This window comes from Protomyctophum bolini, assembly GCF_963924005.1.
Source record: "Protomyctophum bolini genome assembly, chromosome: 16".
Taxonomy (NCBI): domain Eukaryota; kingdom Metazoa; phylum Chordata; class Actinopteri; order Myctophiformes; family Myctophidae; genus Protomyctophum; species Protomyctophum bolini.
The window spans coordinates 5,770,323-5,792,795 of record NC_137877.1 but is presented as its reverse complement, the minus strand read 5'-3'; the positions used below and the strand labels follow the sequence as shown (position 1 = coordinate 5,792,795).

At 42.1% G+C, this 22,473-nt stretch overlaps 4 protein-coding genes across 6 annotated transcripts; 1 reads left to right on the top strand and 3 right to left on the bottom strand.

Moving 5' to 3' along the window:
* Window positions 1-556: 556 nt before the first annotated feature.
* cracdla (cracd like a) lies at window positions 557-10,005 on the bottom strand. The gene is made up of 11 exons (XM_080786125.1): window positions 9,648-10,005; window positions 7,494-7,601; window positions 6,020-6,085; window positions 5,475-5,616; window positions 5,062-5,197; window positions 4,804-4,965; window positions 3,498-3,755; window positions 2,333-3,398; window positions 1,266-1,882; window positions 1,010-1,124; window positions 557-906 (listed from the first exon to the last, which is right to left on the bottom strand). The coding sequence occupies exons 3-11, from the start codon at window positions 6,066-6,068 to the stop codon at window positions 704-706; spliced, it is 2,748 nt and encodes a 915-aa protein (XP_080642251.1). The 5' UTR covers window positions 6,069-6,085; window positions 7,494-7,601; window positions 9,648-10,005; the 3' UTR covers window positions 557-703.
* Window positions 10,006-10,158: 153 nt separating this feature from the next.
* Window positions 10,159-15,580, bottom strand: mitd1 (MIT, microtubule interacting and transport, domain containing 1). Of its 3 annotated transcripts, none has more exons than XM_080786126.1 (7): window positions 15,274-15,580; window positions 14,828-14,929; window positions 14,567-14,703; window positions 11,650-11,736; window positions 11,258-11,373; window positions 10,824-10,884; window positions 10,159-10,693 (listed from the first exon to the last, which is right to left on the bottom strand). In XM_080786126.1, the coding sequence occupies exons 1-7, from the start codon at window positions 15,416-15,418 to the stop codon at window positions 10,598-10,600; spliced, it is 744 nt and encodes a 247-aa protein (XP_080642252.1). In that variant the 5' UTR covers window positions 15,419-15,580; the 3' UTR covers window positions 10,159-10,597. The 3 variants fall into 3 exon arrangements, with proteins under 3 accessions (XP_080642252.1, XP_080642253.1, XP_080642254.1); XM_080786127.1 differs by having other exon boundaries at window positions 10,856-10,884; XM_080786128.1 differs by lacking the exon at window positions 10,824-10,884.
* A 246-nt stretch (window positions 15,581-15,826) lies between these two features.
* On the top strand, window positions 15,827-18,170 carry mrpl30 (mitochondrial ribosomal protein L30). Its single transcript, XM_080786689.1, has 6 exons — window positions 15,827-15,861; window positions 16,002-16,092; window positions 16,241-16,315; window positions 16,750-16,896; window positions 17,361-17,434; window positions 17,906-18,170. The coding sequence occupies exons 2-6, from the start codon at window positions 16,042-16,044 to the stop codon at window positions 18,036-18,038; spliced, it is 480 nt and encodes a 159-aa protein (XP_080642815.1). The 5' UTR covers window positions 15,827-15,861; window positions 16,002-16,041; the 3' UTR covers window positions 18,039-18,170.
* A 216-nt stretch (window positions 18,171-18,386) lies between these two features.
* Window positions 18,387-22,295, bottom strand: txndc9 (thioredoxin domain containing 9). Its single transcript, XM_080786688.1, has 5 exons — window positions 22,218-22,295; window positions 20,629-20,852; window positions 20,104-20,222; window positions 19,323-19,577; window positions 18,387-19,023 (listed from the first exon to the last, which is right to left on the bottom strand). Exons 2-5 carry the CDS (start codon window positions 20,791-20,793, stop codon window positions 18,903-18,905), a joined length of 660 nt encoding a protein of 219 aa, XP_080642814.1. The 5' UTR covers window positions 20,794-20,852; window positions 22,218-22,295; the 3' UTR covers window positions 18,387-18,902.
* Window positions 22,296-22,473: the final 178 nt, after the last annotated feature.

Sequence of the window (22,473 nt, the reverse complement as noted above, 5' to 3'; positions counted from 1 at the left end):
GAATATGAATAGAATGCCATCTATTTATAGTTTATTGGATATGTTTATAATTCCAAATATTGTATATTTCTGTTTACTTTGTACAGCACACATCAATGTTTCAGTAAAGATACAAGAGTTATCTGTCTCCGCCTCCTCTCCTTATATAGTCAGCCTGACCCGTGACCATCACTATCAGTCACTACACCTGAACCGATTACCCAAGACACTCTTTCACAGCCCATTGAATTTAACCAGGATATCCTTAGCCTTCACAGACATTCTTTAATCTTTTTGTGTAAAAGATTTTACACATAGGGATAATGCCGTTTTTTTGTGTCTTTTCTGCCTTTATTGAATAGTAGCCTACAGTTAAGAAATAGGAAACAGGGAGAGAGAGAGATGGGGTCAGGGAGTGACATGCAGCAAAGGTCATCAGGCTCTGGAATCAACCTGTGACTCACTGACAGGCCTTAACCGTGACTAGGCCATCGGTGCCCCAATGGGCATGATGCATCGCTACACAAGGTTTAATATTAGGAATTTTATTGTTCAGCAATTACCTAAAACAGCACTCAGATGTTGAATCACCAAAACATAACATTCATTGTATAATACTTCATGTGGTTAATTTCGTGTGGTCTCTGTTTATAACAAAGAAAGGCTTTTCCACAAAAATATATACATACTGTATCACAAGCTAAAAACATCTTGAACTCTATTGTTATTCCATGGACTTATCACTCCAAGCCATTGACTTTCTCTTAGCAAGATCCATCCAGGAAGGTTGTCTGCTGTTTGACAAGGACTGCAGGGGAGATGACTGCGTAGGTGACGATGACGGCAATGAAGACGGTGAGATATGTTTTCTCAGCCATTTGTCCTCGTGATCAGCTAGCCTCCCTGGAACTTTGGAAGGGCTTGACTCTGAAAGAAAGAAACCCTCTCTTTGTTACTCGTTGAACTCTGAACACCAATTTCTACCATTTTCCCTTTACAGGCATCGTTAAGCTGCCCGTTAGCTAGGCACCTTGAAGTCTCACTCCTGGCTTCCCCTCTGGATCTCTATCTGAAGTTGTGGTAATAGGTATGGGAAGAGACTTTGCTGGTGTCCTTGCTTCTGTTTGGAGTTTCCTCAGTTCCACCTGTAGAGGTAATAAGATAATAATAAGATAATCTGTGGTGATAGTATTTTATTATGTACCGGTAGTAGGAAATGGGTAACGCATTACACATCTTAACTAATTTTGCTGCATTGCATTTAATAGTGTGTAGTGGTGAAGTACCTTGTTTCCAGATGGAGTAGTCAATTCCGTCTGTTTCTGGAGGAAGGCTGCACGTTCACCTACGAACACTGCCCGAGTTGAAGCAGGAGCTGCTGTTGTTGAAGGGGTATAGCTAGAAACCATGGCCTGAGCTAATGTTGAAGGTCTGGGATGGGTGGCAGAGCGGAAACTCCTGGTTGTAGGAGGTTGGCTTGAGGAGAGGGTAGATTGTGTCAGTGATGATTGCAATGGTGCCTGTAGTTGTGGTGAACTATGTTGTTCTTTTACAGTTGTCGTCTGTACTTGTGTGATATTTGGTGCCTGTGACTGAGTCACAGTCTGCGCTTCATTTGTTGGCTTTGCTTGTGGTTGCGACGTCGCCTGCATGCTTGTGAAATCTCTGGGCAGTCTGCTTGTCAAGAGCTGCTGAAAGCTCCTGGTCTTTTCCATGGCCATGCTCATCCATGATACCTCAGCCGAAGACTGTGGGACAGTCTCGGGATCCTCCTTGGGCTTTGAGAAGATACCGGTAGTCTGGTCTTCTGAAGTCACAGCAGGAGTCATGTGAGGATCAGCAGTAGGCGTTTGGATACATTTTACTGGAAGGGTGGAGGAACTAGACTGGGACGGTATTCCATCTAAATAATAAAACAAGTGAGTTAAGACACATGCCGTGCAATAGCTATAGCCTGGGTGCTGTTTTATGAGCACAAAGGTCCCCTGGGATTGGTAACGTCTTATCACTCCAGAGCGATTATTCTACTTTGTGTGAAGGTTATCTCCTCACAGACACCGTATTAATATCTGATAATAACTAACTATGTGATCAAAGTCTAATCCTGCAGTAACTGAAACCTTTGTTGTTATAATTCTATTCTAAACCTATAGCACATGGTAGAATGAAAGAGTACTCTGTGTGTGTGTGTGTGTGTGTGTGTGTGTGTGTGTGTGTGTGTGTGTGTGTGTGTGTGTGTGTGTGTGTGTGTGTGTGTGTGTGTGTGTGCGTTAGATAAGACAGAAATCCAGGCAAATTTCATACAAAGTAAAAGAGTAATAAACTGTAGGTTTACTGCTGTGTTCCGACTCACCTGTTTGTCTAAGGGACCATGGGGCACAAGGGTTGCTTGTGGACAGCTTTGCAGATGCAGGGCTATCATTATCTCCTAAATTCTCTCTTGCTTTGCTGTTGCCATATTGCTGGTCAGACAAGAGCGACTTGGGACGGTTGTATGGCACAATGGGGGGGGCTAGCGACCCCACCTCTGCACTATAACGTTTAACTCTGGAATCAGAAGGTGTTGAGGCCACATCTGACCGAAATCTCAAAGACAGAGAGGTGGTGCGGAGCGTAACACCAAATGCTGTCTTTCCTTCACCCTCTGGGTCCTCTTTTGTTTCCAGTGCATTTTCCACACCCTCCTCTATGGCCTTGACCTCCTCTTTCTCTACAGCACCCGCATCGACGGCTATCTGCTTCAACGGCATGACTGGTTCACCTTTTTTCTCGGGTCTCTCTACGTCTTGGCCTTTGGCAGCAATGCCAGAGAAACGGAACGACCCAGAGCCTGGGACTGGCCTCTGCACTCCTGTGGTGGATAGCACCTCTCTCTGACTTTGAACCTGGTGCCGAGCAAAGGCAGACCTGGCAGCCCCCGTGGAGGCTAAACCGGTCGAGAGTTGATCGGTAGGGCATGAGACACTAGGGTCATTAGAAGGGGCCTGTGCCTCAAGATCTCCAGGGCCCACACTTTGCTCTTGCTTGTCCGGATGAACAGATGATGACTGTGACTGTTGGCTGGCTAGTGCATCAGCAGCAGGTCTGTGGGGTTTGTCTCCAAGTAGCTGTGTGGTCACTCTGGCAGTGACGGCTCCCCCAGGTACAGCAGCGTCCTGTTGGGTCAGACGATGGAGCAGGGACTTTGGGGGTTCTTGTTGTGTGTCAGCGGACCTGGGTGTGATGGACAAAGGCTCTGTGGATTTTGACGGTGGACATTGAGATGAAGTCGTGGTGTCAATTTTATCTTTCTCTGTCCCCAGCATCTGGGCAGGGTCAGGGTGCAACTGTGTTATCTCATCGTGAGCGGTCAGTTGTTGTTCCTCGTCCTTCTCAGACACGGAATGATGATGAGTGTTGTTCAGAGGTCTGCAGTCGGTCTGATCAAAAACAGATATAAAGAGGAAAGAAAGTGGTTGAGGGTGTGTTTGCATGTTCATCCTTGCACGTTTATGTGTAAAAGAGAACAATTCACTCACTGCTGGAAGCCTCTTCGCTTTTGCACTGGCCCTCTGGTTTCTGGGTTTGACAGACATACGATGACGTGCTGCAGAGGTATCCAGGCAAGGGGTGAATTGGGCTGGACCGCTGAAGTCCGTTGAAGGGGAAGCTTTGATAGGAGGGGCAGCGTGGATGGCAGAGAGAGGCATGGGGTGAGATGGAGTGACGGGCACAGATTTGATCGATGTGGCTTTAGGGATGGACGAGAGCAGGCAAGAGGTAGTCTGGGACGTAACCTGAGGAGAGAAGGAAAAATGAAAATTAATCAGGCACGCACACGCAGGCACGCAGGCAGGCAGGCAGGCAGGCGCGCACACACACACACACACACACACACACACACACACACGCACGCACGCACGCACGCACGCACGCACGCACGCACGCACGCACGCACGCACGCACGCACGCACGCACGCACGCACGCACGCACGCACGCACGCACGCACGCACGCACGCACGCACGCACGCACGCACGCACGCACGCACGCACGCACGCACGCACGCACGCACGCACGCACGCACGCACGCACGCACGCACGCACGCACGCACGCACGCACGCACGCACGCACGCACGCACGCACGCACGCACGCACGCACGCACGCACGCACGCACGCACGCACGCACGCACGCACGCACGCACGCACGCACGCACGCACGCACGCACGCACGCACGCACGCACGCACGCACGCACGCACGCACGCACGCACGCACGCACGCACGCACGCACGCACGCACGCACGCACGCACGCACGCACACACACACACACACACACACACACACACACACACACACACACACACACACACACAAACAGCCATTCATTCCAATTATACGCTTACCCTAACCATAACAAATACTACCCTATTGCTTACAGTAGCCCTACAATAACAGATAGATAGGTATAATATAAATAGCAACATACGTTTTTGAATCCATGAATCTAAAATGAATCCAGGTAAGAATGACCCACCAACCAAACATTAGATAAACTTGTCCTCTAACTCTCCTATATGGTAAGATAAGAAAGTGCCTTATCTTATCTGTTAACCACTTGAGTCTTGACTTGACTACATGCATATTCAAGAATCACGTTCTGCGGGGAACATTCACAGAAAAAAGCAGATCTGAAGCTCACAATGCCTTGTTTTGCTACACTTTTTGAGCATGTGGATCAGTTATTTATAGCAAAGGGATTTGATGTAGAGGGGAAAAAATAGCGATACAATTACAGAGCCAACTCAGGTCAAGTTTACTAAGTATAGACGTTGATAAATCACCTTGCTGGAGGTCCCTGTGGTAATGATGTCACCCACCGACATCTCGGAGGGGCTGTGAGGAAGACCGTCATCCTCCGAGCGGCTGCCCAAGTCCTCCGGATGTTTGATTGGCACAATTGCAGGCGGCGGGCCCAAATGCAGTTTCTGCAGCTGAAGCTTCATCTGGGAGGAAATGCAGAGCAAGGTGTCGTTTTATATTACATAGATTAGAAGGTCTCTGTTACCAAACAACATACTGTACAACCAAGCGCTATATACCTGCAGGGCTTTGATCTTGCTGTGAACGTTCTCTTGGGACTGGGCGTTTGCCAGTTGAGGATCGGGCAAGACATCATCAGCCATGAAGATGCTGTCATGTGACAGGGCTCGGAATCCCAGAATGCCCTGGGAACACCTGAGGGAGTATACGACAAAAGGGGCGGATAGGAAGTCAGCGGAGGAGAGGGGGGAAAAAAGCGGTACAGGAACGTACCGCTAAATGGTGCATTTATATAGCACCTTTAATCAGAGATATCAGTTGAAACACAGGGAGTAAGTAAGCAATAACATTGTTGACTGTTACTAAGGCACTGCTCTCACCAACACAAACTCAAATTACTTGTGTCATGTGCAAATAATAATAATGTAATTATTATACATGGTAATATATAACAAAATATTCACATACTCACACTAGATCTTCCTCTGAGCCGAGACCCTCTTCTGGTGTGATGTCACTGGCTGACTGGCTGAGCTTGGTGCTTCCTACATCTACTTTCTTTGTTCTCCCAAAAAGGCGTGTTTTCAGATTCTTCAGCTTGGACTTCTTCTTCCCTGACAGCCCAAAATGCACAACTAAATTATATGCTCTATTTGTATTATAATTGTCACATATCTGAGTTGTATGTTGTGTCACCTTACGTAATTAATCAACACTGAACTCTGGGTGTGATAACTATGTTCTGCTTCTTTTGTATTCAAATGTCCTAGTAGTGTTCTGTAATTGTTTGTGTTGTGGAAATGTTTAACTTCTCTTGCTTAATTGTTACTGAATTCAAATGTCCCGTTATCTTTCATGTAAAGCACTTTGAATTGCCTTGTTAAAATGTGCTATAGTATACAACTAAACTTGCCTTGCCTTTACATCAATGTATACTTTATTGTTTTCAAAGCTTCAACATAAATCTGATTATTCTCTCATGCATTATATATATACGTAAATAGCAGAGAATCTCACCTGGAATGTCTTCTGTGTATTCCTCTGTATCCTTTGAGAAAGACTCCATAATTCTGATCAAATGAGCTGAAGCAAAGACAGGAGGGCAGACATGGACGTCAGTCACGTCACACAGACCCAATGAAAATGAGGCTCAACAGTCACAGTATTACCCCCAAAGCTGTTGTCACGTGCAATAATCTTATCTACATTGCATGAATGTCCTAGGTGATGTATACCCTGGCCGTTGGAGCACATGTATTTCCTGCACCTCCAGTTTCATTGCATTACCAGCTTGTCTAACACTTGTCTCCACCTGAGCTCAAAGGTTTATTGCCATCATCAGCAATGTGACAAAGCTTTGCCTTGAGGTGTGGTGTGAACACTCTTCTCGGCACATGGAGGTGCTTACAACAGGTATGGCTAATTAAGACGACAGTAAAAGCCATACAATGTGAGAAACAATCGGTTAAAGAAAAGGTTTTCACAGTTTATATTACATTTCAGTTTAACATATTTATATTATACAATGGCTAAATAGTTACAATATCACTGAGCCGTCCAACTTTCCTGATGTATCATGGGAGTTTTGTACAAAGCAAACCATGCTTGCAGTAGTGTTCCTCGCCTGACAAACCCCAGAACTGGGTTGAAAGAAACACTGTGAAGCTGATTGGGAGCAAGATGTAGAGCAGTGTGTCCTTATTAATTCGTGCAGTACTTAACTCACTCTTCACAACACCCTCTGATGAAGTTCTGCATGGAATATACCAAATACATACATCATTTTCTATATATAATGTACAAATTAAGTTGTGCTGTCATTCATTGTTTTCCAACACAAGCCTGCAGCTCTATCTGTGACGTAAATATGATATAGTCCCCTGATAGAAGGTATAGTTTCATCTACTGTACGTGTCTCCGACCTATAGGGTCTGTGCCATGTCAGCAGCCCTGGGCAGTACATTATCTGTGCGGTCAACAGAACCCGATCCTGTTTGGCGTGGATGGCTGCTGATAATACAGGATACAGTATGAGGATATGAAGAAACATGCAAAGTCCAATGCACACCTTTGCTCTCATCTAGCCTGCTCCACATACAGGCTAGGTTAGAAGAAAAAAAACATATTATACTGTAACTCAGTGACAATAAAATATTACTTGTGATATTTTTAACTGTCCTGTGTTGTTGGCCCCAAAACATCCTGCTTTGCAGAGTGGGAGCTTCACCCTATAATAACTATATAGCACCATTACCGACTAAAACGGGGGATAATCTCCTGGATTATTAACATTGCAGAGGGATCCTTGTAAGATTTCACACACTATAATCCATAACATAATCTCAATCAATTTCTACCGGAACAGCAGAAATCCGTTGATATTGCATTATTGAAGACAAATGCGAACAAATACGTTATTCAGTCTATCGTTATAATTATGCAAAGACTCACACAAGTACATCATGGAAAATGAGTTATTTGGTGTGCTTACCAAATGTATGTCAGAGTTTCACTGCCGTCCTCTCTCTTTTTGTCAAAAGCGAGGAGTTCTCTTGTCTAGAGGACTATCTTTAAACCGCGGTACGTCTGTTGTCAACATCTGCAGATGGAAGGGGAGACAGAGAGGTACCGTTACGTAGGGGGCCAAGGAGGGTAGAAGGAGAGTGAGAAAATCTGACAGAGGAGAGATGGTCACTCCACGGCAGGTTGAACAAAATGCACAGAGAAAATAGAGGACAGTATGAGTCTCGGTGAGAGAGAGAGAGAGAAGAGAGGAGGAGAGAGAGAGAGAGAGAGAGAGAGAGAGAGAGTCCATTACATTAGCGGTACACTGTGGCCCATTGCGCTAAGCTCCTTATGAAACGCTAACCTGATTTTAGGCCCAGAAATGAGAGTAGAGGGAGAAAAAAAATAAAGCTCCAGTTGTAAAGAGGGCAGGCATTACTGCTGACTGCTGAGACACAACCAGACCAGACTAACGGGTTGAAAAGCGGCAAGACTGGTGAGAAACTAAAACTAAAAAAAGACAAGACAAAAAAAAATAGAAATCAACAATCACTCAGACAAGAGTCCCAGCAGACATCTGCCTCCTGATTTGCAAAACAAACATAACTTAATATAGGCCTATTTAAATGAACACACATACAGGTAGAATTAACATAATTATTTCATTATGTACACATAGTCGACTTCATCAGAATGCAATGATTCATGAGGAAAATGGGGGATGGTAAAGAGAGAGAAGGTTGTGACGTATGAAGGCAATGATATGAGCCTATATCGTCATTATTCACCTTATTCAACCATATGCAGTCAGGTATCTTGCTTATTTAAAGGAGGCATATAACTGGTCTTCACTAATGCTCATTATAATAATATGGCAACATTTTTGTCTACTCATTCTGTGTCTCAGAGGAGTGCAGTTCAGAAACCCGCCTATACCAGTGACATAATCGGTAGGCAGGTTCGGTCAGTTCAAGCAAGATTTCTTTTTGATTAATGCAAGAACAATGGCTTCGATTATGGTATGCTAACTTTCCAGGAATAAAATTCCTGGAATTCTCCCTTTTTCATTTTTTTTTTAAAGAAATATGTCAGGACTGTTCACAGCTCCTCCTCTGACACAGTAGACAAAAATGGTACCATATATACAGTATATATATATATATATATATATATATATTCATGTTTCTTTTTAAATTAATTCATGAAAAAAAAAATATTTTTAAGAAAATATTAAAAAACAATATGTAGGAAACAAAAGAATAAAGGGGTATTTACTCACTGACGAGAGACCAAAGCCTGCACAGTGCACACATCTGAATCACTACATTAAAAATGGACCAAAGTCCTATAAGGCTGCATTGTGCACTATATTATCTTTCTAAACGTAATTTGAGAAGGACAGAATGGAATAGGAACATATCTACTGAACGGGGGGGGGGGATATAATCAAGAATAAAGAATGTAATTTCTGTCCAAAGTGCTCTGCTGTATGTTGTTGAACCTACCATGCTTTTATTTATTTATAATTGTAATTATGTCACAGCTAAGGGGGCGTTGTAACCATGCTGTCAAGAGTTATTGCATCGATATATATTATAAAAACTCAGCTTTGACATCTGGACTGATCCCAACATCCCACATCCATCACAAAAAAAGTCTCAAATCTATAGGCTAAATGTGAATGCCCCATCAGTTAAATGTCACATGGTCTAGTACACGTAGAGTAGGCGTTTTTGCCATATTAATGTGATTTTAACGGATACCCGAGCTTAGTTTGATACTGTGCAATAAACCTGCCCAATGTATAGGTCCGCTGCCCCTTTTCGTAAAATGCAGATTATCAAAATAGTTCAGTTCGTTCGCTTCTGTTGGATTAGAATCTCTTCCTTTCTGATCCCGGATGAGGACATTGCATATCGAGATTAAGGGCGAATACTAGATAGATAATCTGATCACTATCCTGTCTAACTGAGCACATGCTGCTTCTTGTTCATCCAAGAAAATGTTAAATATATTCAATGTGTTTACTTACACACGTTTGATAAACACTAAAACTAGTGATTTATAAAAGGTAGTTACTAGTCATTAAAGTATTTGGTGTGAGCCCATCTAAACTCAGGACTATCAATGGCTGTCTGACCTTGTTCACGTCGACATTCCCACCCGGTCTCTTCGGTCTGCCTCCTCCATCAAACTGAAAGTCCTCCCAGCCCGTCTGTCCACCATGGGGTCAAGAGCTTTCAGCCGCTCTGCCCCTAGATACGTAGATAGATTTTTTTTCGGTCCATAAAAGGAAAAAGGAGTACATACATTAATATCCACTAGTGGCCCCTCGCCTCTGGAACACCCTGATATAAGAAACATGGACTCAATCGCCTCATTTCAAACCCACCTGTTTAGGCAGGCCTATGATTGATCTGTGTTTTCTGCTGCAAGCTATACTTTATTGTCTGCTTTTGCTTTTAACTGTGTTTTGTGTCAACTGTTTTTGACTTGTTGTACGGCGACCTTGAGTGCCCTGAAAGACACCTTATGAATAACATTTATTTTTAGTATTATATAGCATAGAAGCAGTGATATAGAAAATGCGTAACGTTACTGCTTAATAGTGTATAATTGAAACGTTTATAACAGTGTTTACAAATTAAACATTTATGATTAATTAAGTATTTATTAATGCTCCGTACAGCTGCACCACATGCATTAACAGATCATCTTTGGTGATGTGGAAATTACAGGATTTTAAATACAAATGACAATAATAAACAAAAAAGCAAGAAACAAAGAAACAAGAAAAGAAAAGTTCATAATAAAATAACCATAATTGATCCAACATGAGCTAAACAGTAACCAGAAGTTTAAAATGCAAGTAGCAATTAAAATAATTCCCATACAGTCCACAAAAACCATGTATTCTCAAAATGACAAATTGTTCCTATCAAACGATATGTTCCCGACATTTATCACCACGTTCTCAGAAGGTCAAAGCTATTTATTTAAGGCACATAGAATTAAAAAAAAAACTGGGACAGCTGGGGGTTGGTTTGGTACTACATCCCAATTAATCCCATTCCAGATTCCTATACATTATCATAGTGTCTTTGTATGTTTGGTGTGAAAAATGTCTACAGAGGTCTCCTGGCACTGCCTCAGGTCGTAGTCACAATATCCAATGGAGAAACGACCCTGCGTGGGGGAGGGAGGGGGGTGGGGTGGGGTGGGGGGACAGACAAAAACAGTTGCAGCCATTACAAAGTCAAAAAGTTGCCTATTCATATTCATTTTTTCACATATAGTCTTAAATGTGATAGCTTACTTTAGGCTTCTTGAAGTAATCAAGTCCTCTACCTATTTTGATGATCCAGCCATTGTTGAACCTATATGGGATGTTATTACTTAGGATTAGGTTACATGCGGGAAGCAATCAACCTACAATGATAACGCTTTTTAGGTCAGCCTCTCAGGGGCAGGGCTGTTGTGTTGTGGCTGCATTTTTATCCTTGAGCGACTTGAACTTGGGGGGGGGTGGGGGGACGGACGACTATAAATTCAAGACAAGTTCACCTTATTATCATGTGTATTGGAATTTACAACTAATTAACTGAAACCGAAAGCTATAACTGCCGACGATAAGAACTTGTTTTTTGATGGCATGAATGATGAATAAGACACGTTATGGATGATAATAATTAAGTTGCTCTTAAAACCATGAGTTTTTAATGCTGTGTGAGTGGCAGCAGGGAGCCATACCTGATCTCCCTGTCGTGGATGGTGGACGAGTACTGCAGGTCCAGAGACACTCCCTGGGTCTGGAGAGACTGTTTGATGTCTTCCAGAGCACTGGTCTGCTGTGTACTATCCACCTGCTGAAAAGGACACGTTGTAATAAAATGGCAGAACTAGAAAATGTATGACAGTTTGCAAAAATAAGCTGTATTCACAGTTCATACTTTGTCGTACGACAACGTGGCGTGATGAAAAATAGCCTACAGAGTTTCAAATAATTTGCATATTTTTTTCTTTGCAACTGGTAACTTAGTTATTTCCAGCAAACATTACATTAGGCTTTAGCTGCTGTCTTTTCTATATGACTTAAGAACACGCATACAATGATGATGATAGAAGTAAATAAAATGGCCTACTTCATCCTGAGAGGTGAGGAGGTGAATCCTTTCCACCTTACAAGACGCTTTTAGCAGCATCTCACAGAACCGCAAGAAGTTGTACAACTGTGGGAGGAGAGGGTTGCAGGTATCAGAATCTACTCATCGCAATTCCCTCCCCCTTTCAGAAAGACGAGTGGCCCAGGAAATGAAAACCCAATGCATTCTCCCATCGGCACTTCTTATTTAATTTATTTAAAGACGGTTACGCCGTGGACAAAGCCAACTCGGATCGTGACAAATCATGACAATGAACACAATGTTTTGGGCCGATCAAATAATTTATAAGACGAAAAACAAAACAAAGTGTTGTCTCCTGACTTTCTTTTCTTCTTTCTAATGATTTGATCGGCCCAAAACATTGTGTTCATTGTCATGATTTGTCACGATCCGAGTTGGCTTTGTCCGCATCGTAACCGTCTTTAAATAAATTAAATAAGAAGTGCCGATGGGAGAATGCATTGGGTTTTCATTTCCTGGGCCACTCGTTTTTCTGAAAGGGGGAGGGACTGCGGCGCTCTATAGCTGGATCAGCCTGATGCAGGGGTGGGAAACTTTGACGATGGAGAGGGCCACTATATTTCCACACTCACTCCAGAGGGCCACATTGCATATTGCTGTTGTAGCAAAAAATAGTCGATCTACAAGCTCAAAACGGGTCGCACTGCGACGCGTTTTGAGCTTGTAGATCAGCTAATTTTGCAATATTTGAATTGAAATCCTGAATATTTTTTGGCTATTTTTTTATTGGAATCCTGAAAAGTAACCTTTTTATTGTATTTCAAATGCATTTTGTTATAGTTATGTTAACTGTATGAACTAAATACAAATACATTGGACATAAAAAAAAAAGACAATCAATAATATATCAATGTCCGGATATTAAGCTGAGGGCCGCATTAAGTGATGGTGGGTGCCGCATGTGGCCCCCGGGCCGCCAGTTGCCCATGTTGGATTGTATGGTACAGTCAAATGTGCATGTGCTATTTATCTGATAGTTGACTGATATGGGCATATATACTATATGGGCATGCCCCCTTTTGTGCCCTTATAAGGAGCAGACAGATTTGTTTGTGCCTGATGCCATGACAACACATTGTCAATAAAACAAGGAATCACGTGGATCTCAGGATCCACATTGGACGTCAGTCATCTATGAGATGACAGTAGTCGTTTTGGACATATGATATGTCTCCAAATTTGGGCAAGGTTTATTCTGAGCCCCATTGAATTTTATCATCAAATTAAAAATTTATATTTCAGAAAGTATGAAGCATTATGCGGAATAAATGAGTAATTAGTGTACGTACTTCTGTGGCCTGCTGGCAGTGTACACAAGACACATGATTTAGTGGCTCTGCTTTTATAGTGTATAGGAATGATGATCACTACAATCAAAACTTTATATGCAGGAGCAGAGTTATTCATTAACCTTATTTCTGGAAGAACTGCTCACTTGACTATCACAAATATATGATTTTGTTCTAAATATCCACTGGTTGACAAACTAGACATAGCTAATGTTCCGGACGCTTTATTTTTATATTGTGTATACATCCATAGACATTCTACCCAGGAACAATCTTTTGTTACATTAATACTTTCACGTGTTTGATAGGTTGCTATAGCTACTAGGGGTGTAACGATATTATATTGAAAAATCGATTTTAAATTCCAAAAATCAGCAATCGGTATAATCAAGTATATCGAAATGTAAACAGCAACATTGACTTTGTATCGTTTTGCAATGCAAATAATTAGGGGTGTACGATTATGAAATTATGACCGATATAAGATTATTTGCAGGGTCATATCTGCCGATACCGATTCTGACCGATTCCTATATTATACGGATTATGTTGCCTTCAAACATTAGAAATACACACACACACACACACACACACACACACACACACACACAAAAGCGAAAGAGCCATTGACACCAGTAAGACGCGCAAACGCGGGAAGCGAACGCAGCTCGTACATATTTGGGTTTTGGACGTATAGCTGCTTTGGGGACTCCTTATATGGTTATGGCTGAGTCATGGTGACGTAACAGCGGGACAGACACTTGCATCACTCACAAACAAATCACTCAGCTCCATATATGGGCACAAAAGCGGGACAGACACACAGACAGACAGACATGATCTGCTAGGTCTCATAGTAAGTGCAATTATAGTTCGCAATTATTCTGTCATCAATATCTGTGAATTCCATATTTGGGCATGGCTAACCTTGGAGATCCACTATGGATATACTGTGTATACTCATCATGACATCACCAGGCTGACAGCATTTTAGCAGAGGCAGCATAAAATGCACTAGTTTCAATTGTCTTTCTTTGACGACTTTCAGGTGTTTCAGTCCTCAAAACTCACTAACTCTGCTTCCAAGACCCCCAACTTTCAGGACACATATTTTCATCAAGAGGATGATCTGCAGGACTTCCATCAGTGGGATTCTGACAGTTCTCCCTTGACACTACTCAGGATCCAGACTCATCCAGACTTTGGGTTGGTGTATGCAAGAAATGTATGTCATAATGTATCAACAGAAAATGATAAGCAGCACTCAGGTGGTGCAGTGGTAATATTCGTTGCCACCACCACGGAGGTTGTTGTGGGTTCGACTTCGAATCCATGTGGTTCATTCGGCTTTCTATGCAAACACAATTGGCCACAATGTTCGGGCCGGGGGAGGAAAGCTGGGTGGGAAGGGAGGATGATACGGGCTGGGGCAGCACCTGTCAGCAGGGAGTGTTGAGCGGGAGGAGTAGGACGAAGGTCCTACTTGCTCCCGGTGGGGGCTCCTCATTGGCAGGTCAGTCAGTAGGAACACAGAAATGTGTGTGGAAGGAGGAATTAAAATGCTAAGTGAGCATATTAGGCATTACCTGGTGGATGTGTCGTATGTATGGATCTTCCACCCAGACTTCTGTTAGAGTACTGCTGATATATGGTTTGAACAGAGCTTCATAACTGTGACCCGTAGCATCCTCTGCTATTCTGATCTGCTCATGGTATTTCCCATCTGATAAAAACGGAATACACACACAACGGGTTATCTACTGAGGACAGAAAGAGTGAAACAAATGTGCAGGGGGCACCACTTCATATACATGATCCCATCCTTCAATAGAATTTAAAACAAATACCTTCTTTCAGCTGGTTGACGTGAACTTTGATCTGCTCTGCTCTATCCATGTAGCTTTTTATCCTCTGTCTGAAGTGCACCTTCTTTGTGTCATCTTTCACTGCTGTGTAGAGATAGTAGCAGATGAAACGTTAGTTTGTCTTCATACAAGTGTGTGACAGACAGTGTGTGTGAGAGAGAGAGTGTGTGTGTGTGTGTGTGTGTGTGTGTGTGTGTGTGTGTGTGTGTGTGTGTGTGTGTGTGTGTGTGTGTGTGTGTGTGTGTGTGTGTGTGTGTGTGTGTGTGTGTGTGTGTGTGTGTGTGTGTGTGTGTGTGTGTGTGTGTGTGTGTGTGTGTGTGTGTGTGTGTGTGTGTGTGTGTGTGTGTGTGTGTGTGTGTGTGTGTGTGTGTGTGTGTGTGTGTGTGTGTGTGTGTGTGTGTGTGTGTGTGTGTGTGTGTGTCTGACACCTTTCAACACATCCATAAGCAACTGGATCCCTTCCTGGTAACAGACAAGGGATTCTTGGAAGCGAGAGCTCTGGTCCAGTTCCACTGCTCGTTTAAGCACAGACACAGCACATGCCTCCATCCCTGAAACATGATTCTCGGTCATGATTTCAAAATCAGCCTGTTCGACGGCCGTCAAACGGGAATGTTCATGTTGATGCCACGTTGGAACCCGAAAAAATAAAAACGAGGTCTACCTTGGAAGATAACAAATCTGTACTTTTGTTATGTGCATAAAGTGGTACTTCCTGAAACGTTCGGTCCGTGGTGCGCCTTAAAATCGGGTCCTGAAGGAACATAAAACAAAACATTTCTACTAACCTCGCGTCACCAGCCTTTCCCACCATTCTACACTCTCATCTCACAAACAAAAACAAATACAATAAAATATTAGACATAATTAACGGTATTGAGTGTTTTTCCCATACCGTCTACATTAGTAAAAACACACTACTTTATTTAAGTTAAGTGGGATAGGATTATTGAGAAGGGAATCATTTCAATGTAACTACCTCTCACTTCCGGTCAAGACAAAAACAGAACACAAACGTGTGTTGTTGTCAGTTCTTACTTCTTACTGTCACGATCTTCGAAAATTAGTTGTACAACTTAGTGTGATGTTAACGTATTTCGTTTCAAATCGGATACTTTACAATTACATTTGATTACTTATTATCTGGATGTTACAGGAGCTGTGGTGGCTGTAACCTTGGCCCCTACAAAGACACTATGGCAATCTTCTGCCGAGGTTTACACTTGGCATCCCCTGGATCAATTACGGTATGTAGTCTACTAGTCTTGTATGAATGAATTGGTATTTTATGTGCTCACTTTGCTGTATCTCAAACAAAACTAAGCATTTATGACGTGCTATAATATTATGCGCCATAAACCATAATAACGGTTGTGTGCCTGTGCATACTTGCAGATGTTGACGGAGGTTACATGTCCTTGGATAGTGTCATTCCGAAGCAAATTTACCAAAGTAAATGTCCGACCAGAGGTGAGTATACGCTTTATGTTTTATTATTAAGCTTCAAGTCTATTCAGAAATAAAACAGTACGGAAATCTAAAGATCCTATGTGTTTTGTTTTGTTTAATTAAATAAGTGTTAATACATATATGTATTAATACATATGTAGTAACATGTATTTAATCAAACAAATGAAAACAAAAACAAACAGATAGAGCTATATTTAGCTCTATCTCCTGTGTTTATTATTTGTTTGATTTCTTTCCGATTATGGTATTCCCATACCATAATCATTGCTTGTTCTTAATATCGGAATAGTTTTGACTTTTTGTAACATTTAATGTTTTGTTGAACAAATGGAACATTTAACAAAACAATATTATTACAGTAACTATTGCTTCGTTTTAGTTATGCTTGCAGTTGTTCTGTTGTTCACTCACTGGGATTCCACTGTGCTTTACAGTATTTTGAAGAGAAGTCTAAAGCTCATGAGAAGTATGGCGGTGACCCAGACCAACCTCATAAACTCCACATAGTGACGCGGGTCAAAACTGTCAAAGCTCGGCCATACTGGGAGAAGGATCTGATTAAGGCCCTTCGCCTTGAAAAGGTATGTGTAACGCCCGGGATTCGAACTCGGGTCTCCCGCGTGAAAGTCCAACATACCAAAGTCTAGAAGACCAAAGGGATATTCCTATTTGACCTCCTCCCACGGGGAAACCCGATCCGGGTCACAGAACCAATGTAACGCGACTGTACACTACAGTAGTGTGATTTTCAGTGTTTTATTACACCATGATTACCATGCCTTTTTAAATCGTGGTGAAATCATGGATGGCTAGGGACAGGCTACCATAAAAATGTATTACCTAGGCAGCAGACGGCATTAATGGTATTGGTGGTCTGCTCTGTAGATGACCAAAACCAGGAAATGTAGTATTCAAATTCCAGAGGTACCATTTATTTTCATTGGAGTAAGAGTAAGCTCAACTTATGTTCTGCTTTCCCATTGTGTACACTTAGAGAATCATGGTCTCTTTTAAACTAACGACATTGTTGCTTTCATGTGTTTAGGCGCATACACCTGTAATTCACAAAAACACACCTGCAATCAACAAGCAATTGAAATTCGTCAAACATCTATTAAGGTAAGATTTCACTACAACTTGCTTCACTTACTGATGGATGCACGAAATGTATATATATATATATATATATATATATATATATATATATATATATATATACACCTTAAAGCTACCTGATTCATGGCAAAACTAAATAATAATCACTGGTCCATAAAACATTTATTCCGCTCTTTTTAATGCATTAATTGCATACACTATTCGGTGATATATCTTCTGCCTATTCGGGCCGAAACCGAATTTTTTGCCATTTTCTGTAGAATATTTTCTGCGGCCGGTGCATCACTAGTACCAAATGTTTCTGTAACCCATAACAAGGAAGATCAAATTAAAGGTGTATTGGTAAAACATTAATTTAATTTACATGGTCAGTAGCATTCTTAATAATTTGTTATTACATCAGCTAAGGATTGTATCTTCACTAATCCTGCTTATTTTCCTGTCCGGTCTACATTTCTTTCTGACTTCACTCAGGATCCAGCCACTCAAGACTCCTTATGGCCTCCCTGCTGAAGAGGACATGGCTGAAACATACATCAACAGCAATGGAGAACTGGTCGTACGACGGCTCCTTAAACCTATTGAAACCAAGGCTATCGAGTCATAACCCTATATAGGATCTGCCCAATATGCTTACCTTATTAAATGCTTACCTTATTAAAACTGTTGCACGACAAAATATAAATCAGGATTTAGTTTTTGTACCATCAGATTACAATAAAAGTACTCCATATCTATACATTTGTTTGTGTACAGATTGTTGTATACATTTGCAATGGGCCTTGAGATAAATCCAGCATCACGTGACCTCAGAAATGAGAAATCAGTTGGTTAACACGTAATTCAGTGTTTAAAATCAGCCCTCAGTTTCTCGTACAAAATGTACATTTTAATACTTGGCTGCATCTGTTAACAAAAGTCCACCCAAAACTGCTAAAAATGACAATGCACTGAGTAAGCAATCGGTTTCTTTATTAAGTTTAGTATGCACACATCCCAAGTCAGAAATTAAGGCATTAAAAAAAAAGTTTTCAATGGATGTTTGAACTGATTTGTTTTTTATGGGCGGATGGGCTGTGTTGGGTCCTCTGAAGCCTGATGACAATGTTGCAGACAGAAAATAGACTATCTATAAGACAAGATCTTATACTGTTTTCGGTCAGCCGCTGTCAAATTAGATAGTTAATTAGATTAGTGGTACAGTAACTTCACCAACAACAGCAGATGGGATTTTGTCCCAAAAAACCCCGATGTAATACAGTTCTAAATAGTCACTGCTTTTCTCAAAATTCACAATGCAGGGCTGGACAAAGATATGCCAAAACTGGAAACAAATATAAAAAGAATTGTTATATTAAAACAGAACCATGGAATAGTTGAGGCACTGACTCATACTCAAGTAGAAAGTGAAGGGCTGAAAACTAACGAGGGCCTGTCTCCAAAACATTTTGTATGAGACTGGCAGTGCTGTCTAGTCATCATCAGAACCAGAATCTGATCCACGACCTCTCCCTCGGATAGTCTTCTTCTCTATCTTTGTGAACTTTGAGCCTGGCTTCTTTGTCTGTGACGGAGGCTCCATTCGGTTTCCACTGGGGAGATAAGAAAATAAATAAATGCTATGATTTAGTAGAATTATTATAGCACAGAATTTCCATGACTACAGTTAGTATATGAATACAATGAATGTGTTTTAGTACCCAAACAAGTGCATGTGCATATTTGCACAAGGTTGCTTATACGATTGGATATTCAATATCCAATAATTCCTTGAATTTACAACTATACGATGCCTTGTTGCTCAGTCTGATTAAAATCGAACCACTCTGGACACATTAATTGCTGGTGTTAATTTAATTAGGATGCTTTAAAGTTCAAAATATGTGTTTACCTGTAGTTAATTACATCTGCACATCCAAGTCTCCATTCCAACATCTCTGTGGAAAACTCATCCGTGTTTCCCAGGTCAGAAAATCCAACAACATAGTCCTTGGTTTTGCCGTCGATCAGCAGGGCCAGGGTAGGAATGGCCTTGATCCGCAGCCGCTCTGAAAGGAATGGCGCTTTCTCCACATTCAGCTTGATGAATTTGGTCTCGACGTGCTTCTTCGCCAGGATAGCCAGGTGTTTGTCCATAATTTTACATCTGCAGGAATAATGGGTGCAATGACAGGATGACGATGCATTGCAAATTCACCACAAATATATATATTTTTATTCCCCCCAGCATAAACGTGTGCGTATCATATAACCAATGTAAAAATCCAGCACGGGTGTGGTGATAAAAACGGTTTATTAGGGTTAACTTGATCATCCATCATTATAAACGGCATCTAAACACCCAGGTCCTAGAACCAGAGCTGTATGACTGTGTTGACATTGTTAACCCATTCTGACCGGGCACCCATTTTGGTGTTGGCATCATGTTATGCTTTAGCTATTGAAAAATAGCAGATCTACAAGCTCATATCGCGCCACCAAGTGGCGCGATACGAGCTTGTAGGTCTGCTATTTTTGAAAAATCGAAGAACGACTGACATTTTTCTAGAATCTGATCTCAGGTCAGAATGGATTAATCAGACCAGTGTGTGTCCTAGTGGAAACCTCGTATGAATCTGATCTCAGGTCAGAATGGGTTAATAGAAGGAACATGTTTGCCACAAGTTGCTTACCTGAAAGTAGAGTCTCTGTAGAAATGACAGACCATATTCTTACTTTCCTTGGCCTCGCCGAAAAAGTCTTTCTCGCTAGGGATTTCCTTGTACTCTCCATGGCCTTTAGACAGCCATTCCTTGAACAGAAAAAAAAAAGTGATGGGTAATATAAAACAAGTATCTTCTTGTTCAGAATGTGTACACTTTGTGGATAAACTGCTTTTCATGAGACATAGCCCCATGAAATGCATACCCGGAGAGTGCCTGCCCGTATTATCAGACAGGATTAGACGGTCTAAACTGCCAAAAATCTCTGTGTAAATCACACTACAATAAATCACCTCACAGTGGACAATTACACTCGAAGATCGCTTTGGACAATAGCTTGTGTGGGGATGTTCCCCAGCAAAAAAGGTTCTGTGTTCCCCACTTAACAATAAACCTAACCCCTAGGCTAAGGTAGGTGGGGAACATAGAACCTGGGCAACATAGGGATGACCCCCACTTGTGGATATGGACAGTGTGTGAAGCCTTTTCAGATACCTGTTTCTGTTTCTGGCCTTTCTTGAGTGCGTCCAGTCGCCTTTCCTTCAATCTTTCCAATTCCTCTTCATCCAGTTGGTCCAGTTCTCTCAGCTGAGCATCCACCTGCTCCTCCACCAGCTTTGCAGACTGCTCCAACACCTGAGCTAGGATCTGTTGTTCCATAATTATAAGTTAACCTCTCTGGATCCTTCAGTCACTCGATCGGTCGGTCTCCTAAGTACCTGGGTGGACAAAATTTGAGATGTTAATTTTAACTCTGTATGCATTGCTGTCAAGATGAAAGCATCGTCAGGTCAGCCATGGACCATGGTCCCCATGACGCGCTTATGACAGTCATGTTTCAGGGCTAGGGTCAGGTCATACCATTTCACACATTTGACCATCCTAATGAACTACGTACAGACAATACTTAGCCCCGCAAGCAGAACCCGAATGTAGTAAAGTTTCTGACACTTTGTTTACTTTACCCATTGGGTCCTGTTTCACGCTGGGCTGCCGCCAGTTACGCACACACAAATACAATGTAAACACTTAAGGAGAAGTCGATCGGCGCGGTTTTACGCCATTTTTACCTGTGTTGGTTTACGAATGTGCGAACTATAAGTACCTTGCATACCATACCGACACATCTCCTGTGTCGCGGAAGCCGTTAAGTATTTTTAATCCATGATTGATTAAAAATGTCGCTTCTTCCTACCTTGTTTATTGACACCTCATTGTACCGCCTATCTGGCTAGCTAGTGGTGCTACAGCTATGACGGAGCAGATCAGAGGCAGGGACATAGCCCGCAAAGCCAACCGCACATCGGGAGGCGGTACAATAAACGGTAAATAAACAAGAAGAAATCAAAGCGCATTTCTAATCAAACATGGATTAAAAATACTTAACGGCTTCCGCGACACAGGAGATTTTATCAGAGGTATGTAAGGTACTTATAGTTCGCACATCCGTAAGCAAACACAATAAAAAAACGTGGTAATACCGCGCCGATCGACTAAACGATGAGTTTGTGTATATCCGCGTTCCAACAATCGCATTGGAAAATCTTAGCATGACCAGGGACCCTACATAAAGCGACCATCAAATTTCATAAAAGCTTTATGTAGGGTTCCGAGAGGGGCTAGACAATACTAAGACACAACACAGCTTGCTTACACTGGGTTTGCGATCCCATGGTAACGCAAACACCGGTGCAAAGTGTTTTGTTTTAAAAACAAGTAATAAAAGCCATTTAACTAAACCCAGTAACTACCAATGTGCAATAATGTGAATACCCGTGCAAACAAGTTCAAGTACAGTACAAAGTCTAGCAAGCGTTAGCCCTGGCCCCTGATACATGACTGCCATGATGATTATGAATACGAGAGTCATGAATCATGGCTAAGCAAGCGTTAGCTGGACAATGCCTGGTCGCTAGCATTAACCTAGCGGCCCTAGCCAGTTATAGCTGTAAAAACGAAGTAACAACAATAACAACAACACACAGTACTACAAATCATAGGCAATGATGTATGTAGATACAGAACTGACAAATTAAGAATTCGGTCATCGTTTAAATGATCAATTTATTCAATTCCCCTATTACCTTAGAGATGCTCACCAACAACAGACAACAACACACACCGGGTAGGGTAGGGTCCGCGAAGTGCGCACTGCGTTGCTGCGCAGCAAAGAATGGACTAGAAAGAATCTCTACACCTTTATTTTGAAATCCACCGACCGGAAGTCAAATCGTCCGACTTGACAAACTGACTGAAATCAGTACACGCACACGCGCGCGCGCACACACACACACACACACACACACACACACACACACACACACACGCACACACACACAC